Below are 17,740 nucleotides of genomic sequence, written 5' to 3' on the forward strand. Positions count from 1 at the left end.
TCATTGACTTCGGCAGAGCGCCGGAGGAAAGACACTCATTGAATACCTCAGTCAAGAGGGGAACCAAGGCGTCCTTAAAGGTCTTATAAAACTCAGATGTTAAGCCATCCGGGCCTGGCGATTTCTTGAGGGTGAGCCCTTCAATCGCCCGGCTGACTTCCTCTTCCCTGATCATCTCTGTCAAAACATCAAGAGAGGGGTCTACTCCTGGCTCAGGGACAGTTTCAGCCAGGAAACCCGACATCACATCCCGATCTAGATCCTTCCTGCCCAAGAGGTGCGAGTAGAAGGATCTGACGACCTCCAGGATCCCTGATCTGGACCTTTTCAGGGATCCCGTACTGTCAACCAGTCCCATGACAACTTTACCATTCACTGACATCTTGCAGTTTCTGTAAGGGTCGGGCGAGCGGTATTTCCCGTAATCCCTCTCAAAAACCAAAGATGCGTGTCTATCGTACTGTCACCTCTTCAGCAAGGATTTCACTCTGGAGATGTCCTCACGACTACCCCCAGTCGAGACGAGATGCTCGAGTTTCCTCCTCAGGCCCTGATACAGGCGGTACCTGTCCAGGCTCCTGAGGCTCGAGAGCTGGCGGAAGAATCTCGCCACCCTTTTCTTGAGCATCTCCCACCACTCTGACTTACTGCTACAAAGGCCCAGCAATGGTACCTGGCTCTGAAGAAAGTCCTCAAAGGATTGTCTGATCTCCGCTTCCTCCAGGAGAGACGAATTGAGCTTCCAGTAGCCTCTTCCCATCCGGGGGGTCTCTGTAACATTCAGAGAAAACAAAATTAAACAGTGGTCGGAGAACTCCACCTCAACAACGGACACTGCTGAAGAGATGGCTTCCTCCTTTAAATAAAACCTGTCTATTCTAGACCTGCAGCTACCCCTATAATAGGTGAACCCCGCGTGGCCTGGGGTGTGTCGGATGTGGACATCCACCAGGCGAGCCTCACTAGCTATGCTATTAAGAGCGACACTATCATAAGTCAGCTTGTCTCTGGTACCTCCCCTATCCTGGGACCTCGTGACAGCATTGAAGTCCCCTCCAAAGACCACCTGCCGACTTGTAAAAAGGTAGGGCTTGATCCTCATAAAGAGACACTTCCTGTCCCACTTGGACTGGGGACCATAGATGTTAATAAGACGAAGTTCTTGTCCCTTCATGAGGACATCCAGGATCAGGCACCTCCCCATTTCTAACTCAATAACTCGTCGGCATTCTACCGGTGCGGTAAAAAGGACCGCCACTCCTCTATACGGCTCGGCCGCAAGAGACCAATAGGAAGGCCCGTGTCTCCATTCCCTCTTAGCTTTAAACACGGCCACCAAATCTGGCAGCCTGGTCTCCTGCAAAAATAAAATGTCGGCTTCAACACGGCCAAGAAAATCAAAGGCCGCAAATCTAGCCGCATCAGACTTAATGCTGGCGACATTAATGGATGCCAGCGTCAACGGAGTGGGTGCCGCCATCATGAGTGATTGAGTTAGACGGCTTTCTTTTTACCCATCTTACCACCACCCTCGGGAAATGAACACCCCCTTTTTAGACATATTGTGGTGTCCATCTCCCGCACCTCTGATGCTTCAGGGGCAGATCCAGGACCTGCCCTCTCAACCTCGTCTCCAGACTCTGGGCCAGTCTCCCCTCCTGAGGACCCTGACTCCCCAGGGGGAGACTCGGCACCCCCTGCAGGCTCCGCCACCTCTGGCCCTTCACCCTCAGCCCCTCCATCGGCAGGAGAGGCTCCATCCAGGGCCAGGAATCGATTTGAAAGTTCGACCAGCGGGGGGTCGGTTGCACCTTCCTTGGGTACCTTAGTCAGGGAGGGAGAAGATCTTACACCTCCCTTCTTTTTACCCTTTTTCTTCTTTTTGGCGCCACGCTTACGCTTTTCCTCTAGCCACGCCCTATTATCCTCGTCCATACTCTCATAATGGGAGGAGTCTGAGGACGTGGCACCTTCCTCTCTCTCGATCCTCCTGACCACCTCATCCAGTACATCATCCCCTGGGGCCTCAGCGACAGGTGTGGTCTCCAGGACAGCGCCAGAGGTTGTCCCAGCAGCCCGAGACTCCCCCCGCTCTCTCTCCGCACAACATTACTGACTCCACTCACACTGGCTGGACCAGCAACAACATTAGGGGACATGACCACCTCCGCATCTTCAGGCACAAGGGACGGGGGTCCCCTCGCAGAGCATCGCCCAGAGGGGACCCTGACTTGTGTCACACTTGTGCCCTCCGCATCATCGGTAGCAGATGTTATTTTACTTTTCTTAGAGGAAGGTAGGAGTCGCCGCTGATCTTTGGCCGGTGTGAGGCGCCGCTGATCCCCACCTTCCTCAGCACTCCTCTGCAGACTATCTCCAACACCGACACAAAACAGGACTTTAGGTTTAGGTTTGGGAGGTTCGGAGCCCTCAGCCTCAGCGACCCCTCCACGCTGCCGCCGCCCCATAACCAAGTGATCAGCGGCAACAGCATGAAGAGGCGCCGAGGCACCAGAAGCTGCCACCAGTGCCGGGCTATCCCCCCCTCCCACCGGGGGACGCACCACAGCACTGGATTTGGATGGTATCGCCACTGCCGAGCCGCCCGTACTGTCCGGCCTTGCGGCCGATGCCTCCCCTGCTCCCCCACTGTTACCAAAAACAGAGACGTAGCCCATCGCCACATCAGATGTCACACCTGTAATCTCCCCGCTCCCTGGCACTGAGTCCACTGCAGGACCCGTGCTGGGCTGGGTAACGGGGCTCGCACAGTGAGCTGACCCTGCGGCCGACTCGGGTTTTACGGGGAGGGGGCTGTAGACTAGACTCACCACTTCCACGGATTTGGTCTTCTTCTTTCGTGGTTTGCTGCCCCCCGGTGCATCCTCCGGCAGATCGTCTCCAAAAGTAAAGTCCTGGAGGTGCACAGGGGACTCGAGCCGTCTGATCTCCTCCATCAGCGCCCCTCCCTGGTGGCTGTCACTATCCTCACCCGGGCCGGCAGAACCGCAGCCAGATGACATAGCCGCTTGTCCTGCAGGGGGCCCACTGTACGGCACCGGACTTTCCTCCTCCGTCTGACTCTCTGGCTGAAGCCCCATCAGCCGCCTCTGCTTCTCCTCCTCCATCTCCCGGAACCGCTCATCATTAAGAATTTTTTCTTTAAACGGACCGCTCCTCTCCAGCAGATAAGCCTTCCTCTCCTCCAAGGCCTGGATGTCAGTCTGGAGCCTGGAAATCTCTGCCAGAATCTGCTCCTTCCTCCTCTTCTGGGCAGAGCTTGCCCTGGCCTCTCTCAGCAACAGACAGCTAACGAGGCACACCAGAGATGCACTCACTATCTGCTGCTGGTGCAGTCACTGTGTACATACATGACATTACTTATCCTGTACTGATCCTGAGTTACATCCTGTATTATACCCCAGAGATGCACTCACTATCTGCTGCTGGTGCAGTCACTGTGTACATACATGACATTACTTATCCTGTACTGATCCTGAGTTACATCCTGTATTATACTACAGAGCTGCACTCACTATTCTGCTGCTGGTGCAGTCACTGTGTACATACATGACATTACTTATCCTGTACTGATCCTGAGTTACATCCTGTATTATACTCCAGAGCTGCACTCACTATTCTGCTGCTGGTGCAGTCACTGTGAACATACATGACATTACTTATCCTGTACTGATCCTGAGTTACATCCTGTATTATACACCAGAGCTGCACTCACTATTCTGCTGCTGGTGCAGTCACTGTGAACATACATGACATTACTTATCCTGTACTGATCCTGAGTTACATCCTGTATTATACTCCAGAGCTGCACTCACTATTCTGCTGCTGGTGCAGTCACTGTGAACATACATGACATTACTTATCCTGTACTGATCCTGAGTTACATCCTGTATTATACTCCAGAGCTGCACTCACTATTCTGCTGCTGGTGCAGTCACTGTGTACATACATGACATTACTTATCCTGTACTGATCCTGAGTTACATCCTGTATTAGAAGAATAGTGAGTGCAAATCTGGGGAATAATAAATTTGCTCAAATCGGGGTTCAGGAGTCAATATATAAGTGGAGATATAGAAACACATCAGCAGGAGTATATAGCAGGAGTATATAGCAGGAGTATATAGCAGGAGTATATAGCAGGAGTATAAAGCAGGAGTATATAGCAGGAGTATATAGCAGGAGTATATAGCAGGAGTATACAGCAGGAGTATATAGCAGGGGGGTTGCTGGACATGTGTTGTCTTTCTCAGCACCTTCTGTGGTTATGAGTAGTGACAGGACGCAGCCTCCTCCCTGTAGTAACGGTGCGGCTGCCTTGGGCTGTATCACAGCTGGTGGCGTCACGCCTGTAGCTGCGGATGATGATATATTAGCTGCGCATTTTACCCTTCAGATACAGGAACATATGGAATCAACTACTCAATATGTGGGGCGGCGAATATTTCTGTATACAGATGACAGGGCTGACGGGAAAGCAATCAGAAGGTCACAGGGGTTCAGGTGAGCATCCAAATTACAAAGGGGTCAATACACAAATATAACTATATACCTGCAATGAATGTAGCAAACATACATATAGATTCCAGCAATAAATATACCAATGACTGCGCCACACATACTGTATAGATATATTTACAGCAGATAACTGTACCATGCACATAGAAATATATAGCAAAATAAATATGCTGCAGGCACAAATATATATCAGCAGTAAATAACCCCACATATACACTCACTGGCCACTTTATTAGGTACACCTCTCCAACTGCTCGTTAACACTTAATTTCTAATCAGCCAATCACATGGCGGCAACTCAGTGCATTTAGGCATGTAGACATGGTCAAGACAATCTCCTGCAGTTCTCCCGAGCATCAGTATGGGGAAGAAAGGTGATTTGAGGCCTTTGAACGTGGCATGGTTGTTGGTGCCAGAAGGGCTGGTCTGAGTATTTCAGAAACTGCTGATCTACTGGGATTTTCACGCACAACCATCTCTAGGGTTTACAGAGAATGGTCCGAAAAAGAAAAAACATCCAGTGAGCGGCAGTTCTGTGAGCGGAAATGCCTTGTTGATGCCAGTGGTCAGAGGAGAATGGGCAGACTGGTTTGAGCTGATAGAAAGGCAACAGTGACTCAAATCGCCACCCGTTACAACCAAGGTAGGCAGAAGAGCATCTCTGAACGCACAGTACGTCCAACTTTGAGGCAGATGGGCTACAGCAGCAGAAGACCACACCGGGTGCCACTCCTTTCAGCTAAGAACAGGAAACTGAGGCTACAATTTGCACAAGCTCATCGAAATTGGACAGTAGAAGATTGGAAAAACGTTGCCTGGTCTGATGAGTCTCAATTTCTGCTGCGACATTCGGATGGTAGGGTCAGAATTTGGCGTCAACAACATGAAAGCATGGATCCATCCTGCCTTGTATCAGCGGGTCAGGCTGGTGGTGGTGGTGTCATGGATCCATCCTGCCTTGTATCAGCGGCTCAGGCTGGTGATGGTGGTGTCATGGATCCATCCTGCCTTGTATCAGCGGGTCAGGCTGGTGGTGGTGGTGTCATGGATCCATCCTGCCTTGTATCAGCGGCTCAGGCTGGTGGTGGTGGTGTCATGGATCCATCCTGCCTTGTATCAGCGGGTCAGGCTGGTGGTGGTGGTGTCATGGTGTCTTTGGGCCCCTTGGTATAACGCCACAGCCTACCTGAGTATTGTTGCTGACCATGTCCATCCCTTTATGAGCACAATGTACCCTGTAACATCTGATGGCTACTTTCAGCAGGATAATGCGCCATGTCATAAAGCTGGAATCATCTCAGACTGGTTTCTTGAACATGACAATGAGGTCACTGGACTCAAATGGCCTCCAAAGTCACCAGATCTCAATCCAATAGAGCATCTTTGGGATGTGGTGGAACGGGAGATTCGCATCATGGATGTGCAGCCGACAAATCTGCGGCAACTGTGTGATGTCATCATGTCAATATGGACCAAAATCTCTGAGGAGCTTCCAGCACCTTGTTGTATCTATGCCACGAAGAATTGAGGCAGTTCTGAAGGCAAAAGGGGGTCCAACCCGTTACTAGCATGGTGGACCTAATAAAGTGGCCGGTGAGCGTATATACTAGTGTTACATATGGCACAGATATCACTTACTGTTCTCATTAAGTCTATATTGGCCTGTTCCATCGGCCTCTGCCAATACTCCATTAGGTAGAGGACATCATGATAACTTTTCTTGGCCATGACTTATCAAAGCAGAATTTGCCACCCTGGTGACTATGGCCTCTGGGGAACATCTCCACACCTCAGCATCATGTCTCCCGTGCACCCTGTGCATGTACAGATGACCACACATATTCTGACCTTATTAATTCATATTTAACACCAGTACCTCCTCATTAATTTAGACAGCATATGCCACGTGTATATAGGTTGTCCAGACTGAGCTTCATCAGGATCATGCGGAGGCATTGTAGGGAGGTCATACAGACACGGGGAGGCCACACAGAATACTGAGACTCATCAGGATAAAGCAAAGGCATTGTAGGGAGGTCATACAGGCACGGGGAGGCCACACAGAATACTGAGACTCATCAGGATCATGCGGAGGCATTGTAGGGAGGTCATACAGGCACGGGGAGGCCACACAGAATACTGAGACTCATCAGGATAAAGCAAAGGCATTGTAGGGAGGTCATACAGGCACGGGGAGGCCACACAGAATACTGAGACTCATCAGGATCATGCGGAGGCATTGTAGGCAGGTCATACAGTTTTACGGACATTACTTCCGTACAGAAGCGCTGTACTAGCCATTGAAGCAACACAGCTTCATTATCATAATGTTCTATCTGTTTTATCAGCAAAACCGCTCAGCTCAGGGATTAACCAAGATATGTTCCTGCATCAGTGTAGCTACAGCATTCTCAGGTATGTTTGCTTCATAATGCATCAAATCACATGGTAGGTTTCCTTTAATGAGAATATACTAATTCATTCAGATCTAGGATGTATAATTTGAATGTTCCAGTTTAGAGTAGCCAAGCCCATGCCTCCTGTATATAGGTACCCCAGCCCACGCCCCCTGTATATAGGTACCCCAGCCCACGCCCCCTGTAAATAGGTACCCCAGCCCACGTCCCCTGTATATAGGTACCCCAGCCCACGCCCCCTGTATATAGGTACCCCAGCCCACGCCCCCTGTATATAGGTACCCCAGCCCACGCCCCCTGTAAATAGGTACCCCAGCCCACGCCCCCTGTATATAGGTACCCCAGCCCACGCCCCCTGTATATAGGTACCCCAGCCCACGCCCCCTGTAAATAGGTACCCCAGCACATGCTCCCTGTATAGAGGTAGCCCAGACACATACCCCCTGCATATAGGTAGGACTGAAAAAAAACAAAACATACCCTCCCTGCAGCAGTCTCCTCCTGGTTCCTGTGCTTCCCCTGCTGCAGGGCGCCGCCGCACAAGCAATGACAGCGGCAGTTAAAGAAGCACATACCACTGACTGCTATTGAGGGCTAGAAGGCGCACCCAGGGTGGGAGGCGAAGGTGGTACCTTATGCGATCACCCAAACCTAACCCTTGTCCAGGTTCTGTTCACATTCATCATGTTGTCAAGTTTATGGTGTGGGTCAGTATAATGTACAGTAGCCAGACCCCTGTAACCCCTTCAGAACCACAAGCACAGACCCCGTTTCTCTACATCCTGCATTCCACAAGCTCAAACTTATTTTTCCCTTTACATAAAGGTATGATCCATTCTCCCACTATCTGGCACCAAATAATAAATGCTGCCTATGAAGTGCAGTTTTTACTGCTGAAAACAAGCCCTCGTATCTTTGTGAATGGAAAAAAAAAAGAGTTGCAAAATTTAGTATTAACCCCTTAAGGACGCAGCCATTTTGTAGCTTAAGGCTCAGCCTGATTTTTTGGATTCTGACCTGCGTCTCTTTATATGGTTATAACTTTTGAACACAGTTTTTTCCCCACATGTTGTACTTCATTTTACTGGTAAATGTTGGCTGATGAGTTTTTTTTTTTTTTTTTGGAAAATAAACACAAGAAAAAATTATGAATTTTTTTGAAAAATTTCACTTTTTTGACTTGTGTTATGGGGGCACAGCGAGGCGCAGAAGGGAAGGAGCACCCTGCAGCTGCCAGGATTTTAGTTTTCTCGTTGCCCCTTTAGTAGGCTATAAAATTTCCGCTTTTCCGTTATTGGGGTCATGTGATGGCATTTTTTTTGTGGGACGAGATGCTTTTTCCAGTGTTACTATTTTGGGGTTGGTATCACCTATTGTTGAAAATTTAGGAACTTTTTTTTTAGGACAGGAGTAGAAAAGCATCAAATTCTGTACTGGATTTTTAACTTTTTTTTTTTGTTGTTCACCGTTTCGCCTAATAATCATGTTATCTTTATTCTATGCGTCGATGCGATTACGGAGATACCAGACTTGAATATTTTTTCTTACGCTTTACTAAATTTGTCAAATAAAACCATAATGTGGGTAAAAATCTATCATTTTTGCATCGCCGTCTTCCAAGTGGCACTACGGAGCTGGTTGATGGCTTGTTTTTTGTGGGAGATGTTGTACTTTTCAACTGTATCATCGGCAATCGTGGCGGAAAGACCCCCCCCCAGAAGCATGTTAGATGCCTCGGTCTCGCTGACCGCAGCATTTAACAGGTTACACACCCGCGATCGGAGCCCACCCGGACCGAGGGCGTTACACTGGGGTGCCGGCTATTAGTTACAGTCGGCACCCCGTGTTTCCCGATGCCGGTACGGCTCCGATCCAGAGCCGAGCCGGCATCAGCTCAGTGGCGGATATATCATTGCTTCTGGTAATTGCCATTCCCTTACCCTTGTCAGCTACTTCAGTACACAGTGTTGTGCATGGTGTCATTTTTGTGGGACAAGCTTACGTTTTCATTGATACGCATGTTGAGTTGCAGGTGAGTTGCATTTCCATAGGAGTCTATCCATCTACAAGGATGTTGTAATTCCAATGCTGAGATGGGAATGTGACAATCCAGACCTGCAAACCCGGAGATCCTCAAAGGGCCAAGCCAATAGCTATAAGACAGACCCCCAAGGACTACACACTGATCACTTTTCAGGTCTCGGAGACCACCAGGAAAGGGCCTGCACTAGCGGCTGTCGGTGGGTGTCTCAGGTAAGTCTTCTTATTGATGAACTGCTAAGACGTGTAATTCTGATCTCATCCCAAACATATGTGATAGAAGAGCAAATCCATCAGGCAGTCACATCAGGGGAGACTCAGCTAAACCAGAACCACATGAACAATGCAGAGGATTTGTAGACTGACAATGCATCTTAGGACACGTTCCTGTCCGTAGTCTCCGAGGGCAGTGGATCAGTCCTAAAATATTCTGCCACTCAGATCCACATTGAAAGCATTTGTATCAGGCCACATTTGCCCCAACAGAGGAATTTGATATCATAAGAAATAAGCCCTAAAATGAGTTTTAGATCAAATCCAATTGTCTGGACCAAACAGGAATGACCCCACAGCTCCATGTAAAGGGGTTTTCCAGGAATTCTCGAAGACGTCCTCGCAGCCGCTGCAGGACTCTGGTTCCTGCATGTGGGTCTTTGGTTCTCAACCACCACCTGCCCCGGCAGATACAGGAACCTACGGTCCTACATGCTTTGCAGGTCCCCTGGGTCCTTTATCAGCCAAGTCCAATCCTTCTTGCAGATATTCACAGAGGACAAATTTGTTGCATTTTATCAAGATCAGAACCCAAAACGCGACACTGACCCAATCAAAACGTTGTTCTACATCAGCGGATAGATCCGTTCTTCAACCAATAAGGATTTTTGAAGGTGGGGAGTGAAAAATAAAGACGCAAAAACGAAAAAGGGCCTGGTCCTTAAGGGGTTAAGGTTTGTTTGCGATCAGAGCGAAAAGAGTTTCTGCACCTATCACTGTTTGCCTTGCTCAGGCCTATCGGGTTTTAGGATTAGTTATCTAGTATTTTCTACACTGAACCAGAACTGTCCCAAAACACATCGCTGTCAGCTACATGTGCACAGGATTGATAATCACCAGTCCTACAATGTATCCAATATCACTGAGGCCATCAGCCCTGAGACACAGCTCCTCTATCACCACTAGGGGGCGTCCTACGTGTCCTCCTCCTGGTGCTCTGTCACCACGATGATCTGGGCCGTAACCTTTCTCTGATCTAATCTCACAGCAACATACAGACAAATCTGTAACAGAGGAGGAACGTGACCACATGATGAGATCACAGAGCGGAGAGCAATGGTGCCTCACTAATCAGCTGTGACTCCGCTCAGTAGGCAGTATCACACAGGATGGGATTAGATACACAGCTCAGCAGTCAGTATCACACAGGATGGGATTAGATACACGGCTCAGCAGTCAGTATCACACAGGATGGGATTAGATACACAGCTCAGCAGTCAGTATCACACAGGATGGGATTAGATACACAGCTCAGCAGTCAGTATCACACAGGATGGGATTAGATACACAGCTCAGCAGTCAGTATCACACAGGATGGGATTAGATACACAACTCAGCAGTCAGTATCACACAGGATAGGATTAGATACACAGCTCAGCAGTCAGTATCACACAGGATAGGATTAGATACACAGCTCAGCAGTCAGTATCACAGCATAGGTTTAGATACACAGCTCAGCAGACAGTATCACACAGCATAGGTTTAGATACACAGCTCAGCAGACAGTATCACACAGCATAGGTTTAGATACACAGCTCAGCAGACAGTATCACACAGCATAGGTTTAGATACACAGCTCAGCAGTCAGTATCACACAGGATAGGATTAGATACACAGCTCAGCAGTCAGTAAAACACAGGATAGGATTAGATACACGGCTCAGCAGTCAGTATCACACAGGAAAGGATTAGATACACAGCTCAGCAGTCAGTATCACACAGGATGGATTAGATACACAGCTCAGCAGTCAGTATCACACAGGATGGGATTAGATACACAGCTCAGCAGTCAGTATCACACAGGATGGGATTAGATACACAGCTCAGCAGTCAGTATCACACAGGATAGAATTAGATACACAGCTCAGCAGGCAGTATCACACAGGATAGGATTAGATACACAGCTCAGCAGACAGTATCACAGAGGATAGGATTAGATACACAGCTCAGAAGTCAGTATCACACAGCATAGGTTTAGATACACAGCTCAGCAGTAAGTATCACACAGGATGGGATTAGATACACAGCTCAGCAGACAGTATCACACAGGATAGGATTAGATACACAGCTCAGCAGTCAGTATCACAGCATAGGTTTAGATACACAGCTCAGCAGACAGTATCACACAGCATAGGTTTAGATACACAGCTCTGCAGACAGTATCACACAGCATAGGTTTAGATACACAGCTCAGCAGTCAGTATCACACAGGATAGGATTAGATACACAGCTCAGCAGTCAGTATAACACAGGATAGGATTAGATACACGGCTCAGCAGTCAGTATCACACAGGAAAGGATTAGATACACAGCTCAGCAGTCAGTATCACACAGGAAAGGATTAGATACACAGCTCAGCAGTCAGTATCACACAGCATAGGTTTAGATACACAGCTCAGCAGTCAGTATCACACAGCATAGGTTTAGATACACAGCTCAGCAGACAGTATCACACAGCATAGGTTTAGATACACAGCTCAGCAGACAGTATCACACAGCATAGGTTTAGATACACAGCTCAGCAGTCAGTATCACACAGGATAGGATTAGATACACAGCTCAGCAGTCAGTATAACACAGGATAGGATTAGATACACGGCTCAGCAGTCAGTATCACACAGGAAAGGATTAGATACACACCTCAGCAGACAGTATCACACAGCATAGGTTTAGATACACAGCTCAGCAGTCAGTATCACACAGGAAAGGATTAGATACACACCTCAGCAGACAGTATCACATAGCATAGGTTTAGATACACAGCTCTGCAGACAGTATCACACAGCATAGGTTTAGATACACAGCTCAGCAGTCAGTATCACACAGGATAGGATTAGATACACAGCTCAGCAGTCAGTATCACACAGGATAGGATTAGATACACAGCTCAGCAGTCAGTATCACACAGGATAGGATTAGATACACAGCTCAGCAGTATCACACAGCATAGGTTTAGATACACAGCTCAGCAGTATCACACAGCATAGGTTTAGATACACAGCTCAGCAGTCAGTATCACACAGCATAGGTTTAGATACACAGCTCAGCAGTCAGTATCACACAGCATAGGTTTAGATACACAGCTCAGCAGTCAGTATCACACAGCATAGGTTTAGATACACAGCTCAGCAGACAGTATCACACAGCATAGGTTTAGATACATAGCTCAGCAGACAGTATCACACAGCATAGGTTTAGATACACAGCTCAGCAGTCAGTATCACACAGGATAGGATTAGATACACAGCTCAGCAGACAGTATCACACAGAATAGGATTAGATACACACCTCAGCAGTCAGTATCACACAGGAGAGGATTAGATACACAGCTCAGCAGACAGTATCACACAGGAAAGGATTAGATACACAGCTCAGCAGACAGTATCACACAGGAAAGGATTAGATACACACCTCAGCAGACAGTATCACACAGGAAAGGATTAGATACACACCTCAGCAGGCTGTATCACACTGTATAGGATTAGAAACACAGCTTAGCAGTCAGTATCACACATGAGGATTGGATACACCGCTCAGCAGGCTGTATCGCACATGAGAGGATTGCAAACACAGCTCAGCAGGCTGTATCACACATGAGAGGATTGGATACAGCTCAGCAGGCTATATCACACATGAGAGGATTGGATACACAGCTCACAGACAGTATCACACATGAGAGGATTGTATACAGCTCAGTAGGCTGTAGCACACATGAGAGGATTGGATACTCCGGTATCACACACGTCTGTATGTTGTGGTAGTAATGATAACGCAAGTCTCCCGCTTTCTGTAATCGGCGTGACGTCATCACGCGCACGCTCACGCCGGTTGCTGTACGTGCGCGGGACCCTCGGTGACGTCACGGGCGCGCGCTCGGGGCCGTTTTGAAAGAGTCGCGGGAGAAAGTGTGTGAGAGAGACCGGAGGAGACGAGACCGGGAACAGCAGAGAGCATGGAGAGGCCGGAGAGCAGCTTCAAGACCCCCTGCAAGGTGGAGCGCAGGAAGAGCTCGGGTGAGCGGGAATATACCGCCTGTGACGTCACTACTAATAACACTGACCGGCATTACATGACGTCATCATACAAACACATAGAGATATGGGCAGGAGGTGTGATATAACGGGGCTATGATGTCATCACATACCATAGAGAGGAGGGTGATACAAGAGATGTGACGCCATCATACAATAGTATAGAGGTGACGTCATGAAGGGGATTATACTGGGAGCTGTGACGTCATATTGTTTCCTGCCGGTGCAGAGCTCACACATCATTACTGCACATTATGTTCTATCACTTATACATCAAGTTTATATTATATTGTGATCTCTGTCACCTCCGCTCCAGGATCCTCCCAGTCTCCTTCCTTTGCCATCCCAGCATCACCATTCATGAAGAAGTTTGGATACGGCACTGGAGTCAGCGTCTACCTTATGAAGAGGTAAGTACAGCACCAGCAGAATAGTGAGTGCAGCTCTGGGGTATAATACAGGATGTAACTCAGGATCAGTACAGGATAAGTAATGTCATGTATGTACACAGTGACTGCACCAGCAGCAGAATAGTGAGTGCAGCTCTGGAGTATAATACAGGATGTAACTCAGGATCAGTACAGGATAAGTAATGTCATGTATGTACACAGTGACTGCACCAGCAGCAGAATAGTGAGTGCAGCTCTGGGGTATAATACAGGATGTAACTCAGGATCAGTACAGGATAAGTAATGTCATGTATGTACACAGTGACTGCACCAGCAGCAGAATAGTGAGTGCAGCTCTGGAGTATAATACAGGATGTAACTCAGGATCAGTACAGGATAAGTAATGTCATGTATGTACACAGTGACTGCACCAGCAGCAGAATAGTGAGTGCAGCTCCGGAGTATAATACAGGATGTAACTCAGGATCAGTACAGGATAAGTAATGTCATGTATGTACACAGTGACTGCACCAGCAGCAGAATAGTGAGTGCAGCTCTGGAGTATAATACAGGATGTAACTCAGGGTCAGTACAGGATAAGTAATGTCATGTATGTACACAGTGACTGCACCAGCAGCAGAATAGTGAGTGCAGCTCCGGAGTATAATACAGGATGTAACTCAGGATCAGTACAGGATAAGTAATGTCATGTATGTACACAGTGACTGCACCAGCAGCAGAATAGTGAGTGCAGCTCTGGAGTATAATACAGGATGTAACTCGGGGTCAGTACAGGATAAGTAATGTCATGTATGTACACAGTGACTGCACCAGCAGCAGAATAGTGACTGCAGCTCTGGGGTATAATACAGGATGTAACTCAGGGTCAGTACAGGATAAGTAATGTCATGTATGTACACAGTGACTGCACCAGCAGCAGAATAGTGAGTGCAGCTCTGGGGTATAATACAGGATGTAACTCAGGATCAGTACAGGATAAGTAATGTCATGTATGTACACAGTGACTGCACCAGCAGCAGAATAGTGAGTGCAGCTCTGGAGTATAATACAGGATGTAACTCAGGATCAGTACAGGATAAGTAATGTCATGTATGTACACAGTGACTGCACCAGCAGCAGAATAGTGAGTGCAGCTCTGGGGTATAATACAGGATATGCTCTTCCTCCTCAGGTCACCTAAGGGTTTATCTCACTCTCCTTGGGCGGTGAAGAAGGTGAATAAACAATGTGATAAGTCCAGTAAGAATCTGTATGAGAAGAGGCTGAATGATGAGGCCAAAATCCTGAAGAACCTGCAGCACCCCAACATTGTAGGTGAGTGCAGGGAGCGGCCATATGTAATTGGTCATGTGACATAATTGTTGAGATTCTGGATTATTGTTGGGCGGTACATCTGTTTCTGGTCCGTGTATGTTTGTATCATGACTAAACAGTGAGTGCAGCTCTGGAGAGCAAGAGGCTGTAACACAAGTAAATGTTCCCCTCTCAGGTTACCGAGGCCTGACCACAGCGAAGGATGGCAGCCTGTGCCTCGCCATGGAGTACGGGGGAGAGAAGTCGCTCAACGACCTGATAGAGGAGAGGAATGAGAAGAGCCTGGGCCCCTTCCCTGCCTCCGTTATCCTGAAGGTGGCGCTGCACATGGCACGAGGACTGAAGGTACAGGAGCTCCACCAGAACTGGTTTACAGGTCAAGTGACTGTCTCAGCCAATCAGGTGATGGCAGCCATGCTGGATCTGTCTGTACTGGAGCTGAACCACCATCAGCAAACACTGGGTGTCCACCGAGATCTACCGCTGACATCCCGTGTAACACTCGTGGTCAGCGCGAGCTCCATTTGTGGTGTTAACCCTTTAAATGCCTGCATGGGGATTCTCTGCACCATTGGGGGCCCCCTGAAGTGTTTTCGGTTGGCTCCAATCAATGCTAAGGCTCCCCAGGGCTGTCTATAACTCCTCGTAGGTGTGCACCAAAGATTTCAGGTAGGAGGATCAAAGAGGCCACTGTGGCGTGGAGTAGCCGCGTCGCGTAGCCTTTAGCTCCACGCCCCAGTAGCTTCTAATAACTTAATTTTCTAAAGAAGATTGTGGGGACGTGAGAATCTGTGGTGGTAGGTTTCCTTTAATACATTTTCAGCATTCGGGGCCACCCCACCATAATCCCAGTGCAAAATGCATCTAATCCCGCAAAAAAAAAAAAATGCCCTTACATGGTAACGGTAACAGAAAAACTAATATTTTATACCTCACAAAAGTGCAGCCATGAACCAACACACAAAGCAGCTAATGCAGGGCCCTCCCTTCTGCGCCTTGCTATGTAAGGAACATGGGGGTGGGGGGGGGGGACTGTATTGGAGTAGAGGACCCCAGTGTGTGTGCGTGTGGACCTGCTCTACTTTTGGGGTCCTTCTATATTGACTTCTGCAATCTCCTCTTCCTCCAGTACCTGCACAACGAAAAGAAGATTCTTCACGGGGACATCAAATCTTCCAATGTCGTCATCAGGGGAGACTTTGAGTCCATCAAGATCTGTGATGTGGGGGTGTCCCTGCCGCTGGACGAGAACATGATCAGTGAGTATCTGAGGTGACCTGTGTGGGCGGTGCTGGCTGTGGAGGGAGTACGGAGTATTGTGTCTATCCCTGTGTTATTCCCTCTTCCAGTGTGTGATCCCGAGGCTTATTACATCGGCACCGAGTCCTGGAAGCCCAAGGAGGCTCTGGATGATGACGGAGTGATCACAGACAAGGCAGACATGTACGCCTTCGGCCTGACCCTGTGGGAGATGATGACCCTGACCATCCCCCATCTCAACCTGCCGCCTGAAGATGACGATGATGAAGGTGCGTTGTCCCTGGGATGCAGTGGGGGGCGCTCTAGTGCGGGGTCTCACCATTTCTCTCCTTTACCTGCAGAGGATTCCTTTGATGAAGACGACTTTGATGAAGATGCTTACTATGAGGCCCTGGGGACGCGGCCCCCGCTCAATGCTGAGGAGCTGGACGACTCCTACCAGAGGGCCATCGAGCTGTTCTTCATGTGCTCCAGTGAGGACCCCAAGGAACGGCCCTCCGCTGCACAGATCGTGGAGGTCCTGGAGGCCGAGAACGTCCAATAAGTTTTACAGGCTGCGCCAGAGGAGGAGCCACCAGTTTTATAGTTTTAATGATACAAGTTCCACAACGAGTTCTAGTGCGGGAGATGAAGTCGGCTCAATGGTAATAGATTTAGTTAATTCAGGTGTAGAACATTAGGATAGAGCGCCCCTAGAGGTGAGGGGGAGAACTGCACCTCTGCTGTTTGTATTGTTGAGTTTGTTCATGTTATATCTGTGTTTATACATGTTCTTATGTTTTCATGTAATAAAATGGTCTTAGTTCATCAAATAAATTGTATATTGCTGTCCTGCAGGTTGTAGATGTCCATAGTGCAGTACTGTGCATAACCTGCTGCCAGAACAAGAAAGTCATCAAAGTCTTAAAGGGGTGGTTCAGGGACAGAAAAACATGGCTGCTTTCTCTGCCTTAGGCTACATTCACACTGCCGTTGCCCGCCCGTACCGTACCGTAGTGGGCAACGGCAGTGCACGGGGAGAGGAGGAGGAGGCGGAGTAGGTGGTGAGCGCAGCTCTGCATCATCCCATAGGATGTAGCACTTTCTCCATAGGAAGTAATGGGGCACGGCGCCGTATTACGGCAAAAGATGGGACAGGTCCCATCTTTTTCCGGGTAGGGAGCGGTACGGTGCCGCACCGTACTGCTCCCGTAGGATGCCGTGCGCCCATTGACGTGTATGGAGGATGTATATATGTCCTCCATACGATAGTGTGAATGTAGCCTTATATTGGTTGTGTGTGATACTCCAGCCTAATCTTAATGGGCTGAAGTCCTAGAACAATCACCCTTTGAAGGGGAGACATTGGGGCACATTTACTTACCCAGTCCTGTCACGATCCCGCGGTGCGTTGTCCGACTAGGATTCTGGTTCTGCTGCGATTCACTAAGGTCCATGCACCCGTGTTCCGTGCTGAG

At 48.5% G+C, this 17,740-nt stretch overlaps 2 protein-coding genes across 2 annotated transcripts in view; one reads left to right on the top strand and one right to left on the bottom strand.

The window, feature by feature from the left end:
- Nucleotides 1-473: 473 nt before the first annotated feature.
- The window catches only part of LOC140120742 (uncharacterized), a 363,359-nt gene continuing 346,092 nt past the window's right edge, over nt 474-17,740 (bottom strand). The window contains exon 2 of the mRNA XM_072139694.1: nt 474-771. The gene's annotated coding sequence lies outside the window, so the exon portion shown is untranslated. The remainder of the gene's footprint in view (nt 772-17,740) is intronic.
- Nucleotides 13,107-17,099, top strand: PBK (PDZ binding kinase). The gene is made up of 7 exons (XM_072139692.1): nt 13,107-13,281; nt 13,616-13,709; nt 14,881-15,023; nt 15,199-15,368; nt 16,153-16,282; nt 16,373-16,552; nt 16,625-17,099. Exons 1-7 carry the CDS (start codon nt 13,221-13,223, stop codon nt 16,825-16,827), a joined length of 981 nt encoding a protein of 326 aa, XP_071995793.1. The 5' UTR covers nt 13,107-13,220; the 3' UTR covers nt 16,828-17,099.

This window comes from Engystomops pustulosus, chromosome 3 (genome assembly GCF_040894005.1).
Source record: "Engystomops pustulosus chromosome 3, aEngPut4.maternal, whole genome shotgun sequence".
NCBI classification, from domain to species: domain Eukaryota; kingdom Metazoa; phylum Chordata; class Amphibia; order Anura; family Leptodactylidae; genus Engystomops; species Engystomops pustulosus.